General features: G+C 36.9%; 1 protein-coding gene across 2 annotated transcripts; it reads left to right on the top strand.

The window, feature by feature from the left end:
• Positions 717 to 3800, top strand: LOC107622054. Of its 2 annotated transcripts, XM_021113986.1 has the most exons (3): positions 717 to 1319; positions 1477 to 1572; positions 3599 to 3800. In XM_021113986.1, the coding sequence occupies exons 1-2, from the start codon at positions 868 to 870 to the stop codon at positions 1544 to 1546; spliced, it is 522 nt and encodes a 173-aa protein (XP_020969645.1). In that variant the 5' UTR covers positions 717 to 867; the 3' UTR covers positions 1547 to 1572; positions 3599 to 3800. The 2 variants fall into 2 exon arrangements, with proteins under 2 accessions (XP_020969645.1, XP_020969646.1); XM_021113987.1 differs by lacking the exons at positions 1477 to 1572; positions 3599 to 3800 and adding an exon at positions 1406 to 1461.

The following is a 6834-nucleotide window of genomic DNA, read 5'->3' as shown; positions in this document are numbered from 1 at the left end:
TTTGGGGGGTGACCAAAAAGGGTCTATGGTCACGGTTTTAGGGGGTGACCTAAAGGGGTCTATGGTCACAGTTTTTTATGGTCACGGTTTTTCAGAAAGGTGACCTAAAAGGGTCTATGGTCACGGTTTTGGAGGTGACCTAAAGGGATTTATGGTCACGGTTTTGGGGGGTGGCCTAAAGAGGTCTGTGGTAACAGTTTTTGGGGTGACCTAAAGGGGTCTGTGGTCACGGTTTTGGGGGTGACCTAAAAGGGTCTATGGTCACGGTTTTTTGAAAGGGTGACCTAAAAGGATCGATAGTCACGGTTTTGGGGGGTGACCTAAAGGGGTCTATGGTCACGGTTTTGGGGAGTGGCATAAAAGAGTTTATGGTCACGGTTTTTTGAAAGGGTGACCAAAAAGGGTCTATAGTCATGGTTTTAGTGGCTGATCTAAAATGGTTTATGATAACAATTTTGAGAGTTAATCTAAAAGGATCTATAGTCATAGTTTTAATAATTTGAATTTAAATTAATTAAGATTTATATATATTTTTTATAAATTAATAATTAATATAATATTTTTATAAATATTAATGTTTGACTAAAATTAATTTTTAATTTACCCTACTCCTCCTAAATTTTATTAAAATTACCTCAATACTCAATAGTGTCAATCCTAACCCTAATTTTAAACACACATAAAATTCTAATCTCCACTGCCACTTACCACCACCACATCGCTTCCCCTTTCTTTTAACATACCAACACACAGCAACAGAAATTAGAAGCAAGAAAGAAAAGGGAGAGATCGATCCTAGAGTGAGGCTGCGATGGGGAAGAGAGAAGAGAGGAGGGGGAACTGCTGCCGCACCCCCACCGCGTCTTGATGCCGCCGTCGTCTTCTCGGTGGAGCCGTGCGCGAGAGAGGAAGGTCGAAAGAGAGATAGTGATTCGAGAGAGAAGAGGAAGCAGCGCTGTCACCCAGCCGCCTTGCCTCCTTACTGCTGCCGAGTCACCCATTCCCGTCGCTATTCCGGCGCCATGGAGCCATCGCCGCCATCATCACGAGCTGCACATCATCGCCGTTAGATCCACGTCGCGTTGCCGTGGCCGGAGCTTCTGCCGCCGCCGAGGAAGCTCGCGAAGAGAGAGAAGGAACCGCGAGCTAGAGGAGCCGTTGTCATTGCCGTTGTTGCCCCGCCGCTGCCACCGTGACCGCGGGTGGAGTCTGCCATCGAGCTGTGTGCCGCTGATGGTGGTGAACCAAACGTTGCCCTTGATGCTGGAGAAGAACACCGGAGTTGCTGTTCTGGTTCCGATTCCTCCATTTTTGAAACTGTAACCCTCTCATCCTTGTTCTGCTTCAAACTTGTTCCTCTGCCATGTTCTTGTTCTAATCATAGTCATATATATTCTTATTTTAGTTCTGCCACTTTGCTTCTAAATTTCTGTTACAACTAGTATTGGTGTCAATGTTGTTTTGGGACTGTTATAGCTGTTGCTGGTTCTGTGTGAGGTTACTGCTGCTGCGAGATAGGGAAAAAAGGAATTTGTCGCAGTTATAGATTTCTTCGAGTTCCGGTTAATTAAGGTAGGGGATTTATTTTAAAATTAACTGTTTAAATTCATGAATGCCAATGAAGTTTAGTGAGTAACTGCAAATAATTTGTGAATGTTTTGTGCGATTAATCGATAAAAATCAACTTGGTTTTGTTGTTATGAGTGATTAATTGGCGGAATTAAGCTTTGTTTGAGGTTTTAAAAAAATGTGATTGGTGTGGTATTGAGACTGATTTTGACTTGAGGTTGTGATTTGTGAATAATGATTTAATTGTTTGAAAGTGATTAATTACTCGAATTCTTGGTTATGCTGACTTCTTGATTTAGTTGTGGAATTGAGATTTATTTGGATATTGTTGAAAACTTGTTTGAGAATCATTGGTTACTGGATATGTTAATTTAATTTGACTGGATAATATTGTGTTGAGTGTTGAATTGATTTAGGCTTGTGCTAGGTCTGGAATTATTGTAATGATGGTTTGATTGTGACTATTTTCTGAATAGAGAATGAGTGCTTGTTGTAAATTTTGGTTATATTATCAATAAATTTGGTCACTAAATTGAATGGGTTGAGAACCTTGCTGTTCTGATTGTTGTTGAGAAGAAGTTTAGTGAATTGTGGAGATTGAGGTTGATGAACCAAAAACAGATTAAGCCTTGATTTCTAAACTGATTTCTTAAAATTGATTTCTTAACTGAAACAATAATTTTGAGGGTTTATAAATAATTTAAAATTACTAAAATTATATGGCTATAAAATATGTTGATTATTAAGAATTCTGTTGATTTGGTAAAATAATATTTTATTTTAATCGAATTGAAACTGTTAAAAATATTTTTTCTTATTCAAGTTTCTATTATCATATGTGTGTATTTGTTGTTAAAACTGTTAATCTTCTTCTCAATTCTCATCCACCACCAATGAAAGTTTAGATTTATCAGATTTACACTCACATTTGGCATACCCAGAAAGCATTCTCTGTTTTTGATATAAAAAGTGTACTTTTTTGAGAACTGGGTAGATTTGGGTTCTTTGTTTTGTGTGTTACCATAGTCAAAGATCTGAGCTTTTTGGGTTTGGTCTCTGTGTGTAAAAGGGGTGACTCATGTTAAGGGATTTCAGAGATCTGGGATTTGTGGTTTTGACCTTGTGAATCTGAGTCCGTACAAATAGGTAAGACTTAGAAAGACTATGTTCGAGTGCTTGTATTACTTAGAATGCTTATGCTTATGTAATAATATCTACTAACACAAGTTGGTTTATGATATAAGTGCTGAATATTCTGTTTCCTTTTTTCGCCTAATTGTGTTGTTGTAAGGCATTATGATGCTTGCTCACATTGCTTTTTAGTTAAATGGTATCCATCAATTAAGATTCCAGGGTCTGATATTATGCATGATGTTACCTATTAATTAACGAAAAAATTGAATGTTGATGCATTTGTTTAATGTTTCTTTCTTATCCAAATTTTATTTTTTTGTTTTGTTACATATATTGTAGGCATCAAGGCTTTTTCTAAGAAATGGGTTCTGATCTGAAATTCGCAATGTCCAAGGAAACTCCTATTTTTGTTGTTATTGGTTTAATTAGTTTTAATTTAGGTCTTTTGTGAAATTGTAGCAGTGTAGCACTAATGCTGTCCGTTCCTTTCTTCTAGAATTAAATTGAATAATTATTATATAGTTCAACACAAAGTTATCATCATCGGATTATTATATTTTATTGAAATCATATTAAACAACAAGGACTGCTATATGTAATTTGGTTGTGTTAGTGCTAATTATTTGAAGTACAACTAAGAGAAGAAAAATTAAAGTCTTCATGCAGACTTTCTTTTTCATTTTTCTGTTGGGATAATTTAATTACTTTCATACAATTGGGTTCTAAGTTCTTGTATCTTGATGGAAATAAACTATGTAGGGAATGCTTTTTTCTTTTACCTTTTTCTTTTCGTTTCTTTTAGGATTAGTATTTGTTAATTGATTATTTTGTTTTCCTACTCTCGAATGTTCTTTACCTTCTCTTGAAATTTGTTTTGGCTTTGTTTTGTGTACAGGATAATTTTTTTGTACTGGTAAAGACAACAGGAGTTGACTAGTTTCTGCGGCACTGTTTATAACAACTTCGAATATTCTTTACTTTTTAATAAGAGACTTTATCCGATATTACATGTAATGGATAAATTGCACCTTATTTTGATTAGTGTTGTAATGGATATTTATTTTTTAATAAAATTTTTATGATTTAGATTTATTGAATTTCTCATTCTTAAATTTATTTTGTGATTATCATCATTTTAGGATGAGATTATGTTTTTAAAAAAATTAGATTTCATAAAACAAAATAGGCTATGGTCACCATTTAAAAATAGGGTGACCATAGATAAGCTATGGTCACGGTGAAAAACCGTGACCATAGATAAGGCTATGGTCACGGTTTTAAAGAGGAGTGACCATAGATAAGCTATGGCTACGGTGAAAACCGTGACCATAGATAAGGCTATGGTCACGGTCTTAAAGTGGAGTGACCATAGAGGCTATGGTCATGGCGAAAAACCGTGACCATAGATAAGGCTATGGTCACGGTTTTAAGGAGGGGTGACTATAGAGGCTATGGTCACGGTCAAAACTGTGACCATAGATAAGGCTATGGTCACGGTTTTTACGCGTGACCATAGATTAACCTATGGTCACGGTGAAAAAACGTGGCCTAAAGTATCAGATTTTTAAAATTGAAACCGTGACCATAGAAACCGTGACCATAGATAAAAAAACCATGACCATAGACCTATGGCCACGAGAGAATAGTCCACGGTAAAAAACTGTGACCATAGGTCCAAAACCGTGACCATAGATCTATGGTCACCCTTTTTACTAGCTATGGTCACGGTTTTTTACCGTGACCATAGGCCTTTTTTTTTGTAGTGCGGTAGCTAAGTATTCTGTAATGAGACAACTTTTTAGGATAGGCTTTCAGCCAGCACTCCCGAACCAGTTGGTTCAAGGTGCTAGGTATTGAAACACCCCTAAGGACTTAATTACCCAAGTCTCTCCTCAGCACATACACACCATAGGCACATGGTTTGTTATTCATTCTCAAGACCTTAGTGTCCAGCACCTCTTTGGGTCGCTAAATGTTTTGTGACAAGGTTGCTCTTGATTATGAATTTTTAGTTGACAATCCCGGGTTAGTTAACTCAAGTTGTCAAGTGATGAAGCACTCCTAAGAACTTACTCATTCAAGCATATCCTTGCATAAAATCACCACAGACACATGCCTTAAGGTTCAAACTATTGTTGCCCAGCTTTAATTTGTGCTCTTTTCTTTCTTTTTCATTCTCTTTTTCACTTGTTAGGATCTTTATTAATTCATTTAAGTCTCATAGAAAGGACTTTAAGCTCATAATTCAAGAGATATCTTAGCCTTGTACCTTATTGATGAACCAATTTAGCTAACAAATACCACCACAACACTAGGACTTAATTTTGCACATTGGATTTCACTCTTGTCTCTCACAACAATTCTTTATAATTTCTTTTATTGAGCTCAAGGACACAGCATACAATTCAAGCAAGGAAGCAGTAGCCTAGGCACTTAGACTAGCATACTTATGCCAAAATTAAAGAAAACAAACACAAGAAATTTTAATGACTTAAACTAAAGAATAACTATCAACAAGGGCACATTCATACTCCCAATTTAAACATTCCAAAGTAGAAATGGTTAAGCAACAATACAACCTCTTAAAGTCCAGTTGCTTCCTCTCTGTCATCACCATCTTTCGCTTTTGTGTACTTCTTTTTCTTCTTAGCTGATGGTTTGTATTCCTTCCAAGAGATTGATTGAATTCCTGCAAAGTTATTGGAAGTTGCTTGGTCCCCAAGCACTTGAGAGATTGTTAGCATTCATGTATGTTTGTAGGCTTTTGAACTTAGATTGGTGTGTGAACACCAAACTTAGTTTCTTGCCTTATGCAGTAAATTGAGTATATGCAAAAAACCTCATGTGCTTTTATTAAGAATACCAACTATAAACTAGAAGCTGAGCAACTGTTAAGTAGTTCCCTGATTGGTTGGAGCTAGTAACACAATGTGTTCTTAATAAAATCTTTGGTGAAACACCAAACTTAGAATTACACATTCACCCCTAAATTATTTTGGTGTGCAAGACCAAATTTAGCTCCTTGCAATACAGAGAATCTACTTAACTCTTTTATTGAAACAACTATGAAAAGAAAACTACCTCTGGTTAGGTTGCCTCCCAACAAGCGCTCTTTTAATTGTTATTAGCTTGACATTTTGGTCATGAATTTTTTCCTCTTCTTCCAGTTTGTTAAGAGGAATGACCTCAAGTGGAAAATGGAGCCAGTTGATGCCCCTTGTTGTGAGTGCCTCCTTCCAGCAAGTCTTCTTTTGGGAATTGCTTGAGTGAACTTGCTTGTTGGAGCAGGAGTTGGATTGTTCTTTGACCTTCTTTTTTTCATGGATATGATCCTCTGTTTTTCGGTCACAATCCTCCGTTTGGTGCTTGTTTCTACTGCCTTCACATCTTTAATCTCAAGACTTGGGTATTGTTGGATAGTTGGAGCATCCTCTTCATCAAGAGCTTCTTGAATTAGTGGTTCACTGAACTCATCCTCTATGCAACTCTCTGTTTCATTGGAGTGTGAAATCCCTTGATTGACTTCCTACCTTTCTTCTACATGATGTTGCTTTGAGTCTTTTGGGAGTGAGTTTGCATATTCCTTAGTTACCCCTAGTAGCCTCTGTGGGTATGGAGCCTTAGGCTTATATACTCTCACAACCTCCTCCTTCTTCATAGGAATCTCACTTGGTATGGGTGCTTCTTTTTCTTGTTCTTCGGATTCCTCCCTTGTAACCACCATTTGGTCTTCATACTTCTTGCTAAGCACCACTTCAAAGTGTTTTGCTATATAGTTTAAATGTGCTTCCATGTTTCTGAAAGTGATGGCTTATTTTTCTGTCAATACTCTGGACCATTGAATGAACTCCTTTGTTTCTGGAGAGAGTGGAGTAGTTTCTCTTTGTGATCTCAGCTTTTCAATGAATTGTTCCTCAGAATAGGACTGTTCTTTCTGTCTCAATTTTTCTTCATGCTCTCTTTTTGCTATTTTCTCCTCTTCGTTTGTCTTTGTCATTTCTTCAAGGAGGAGTTCTATCCTAACAAGTTGATCCTCTTCTCTCTTTCTTCTGAGTTCTTCATGGATGAGTTCTGCCTCAGCAAGTCCATCTAAAGGAGGTTGTGTAGGTTGTGATGGTTGGTTAGGATAGG

This window comes from Arachis ipaensis, chromosome B10 (genome assembly GCF_000816755.2).
Source record: "Arachis ipaensis cultivar K30076 chromosome B10, Araip1.1, whole genome shotgun sequence".
NCBI lineage: Eukaryota > Viridiplantae > Streptophyta > Magnoliopsida > Fabales > Fabaceae > Arachis > Arachis ipaensis.
Note: the sequence above shows the minus strand (reverse complement) of the source record. Positions and strands in the feature narration are given on the sequence as shown.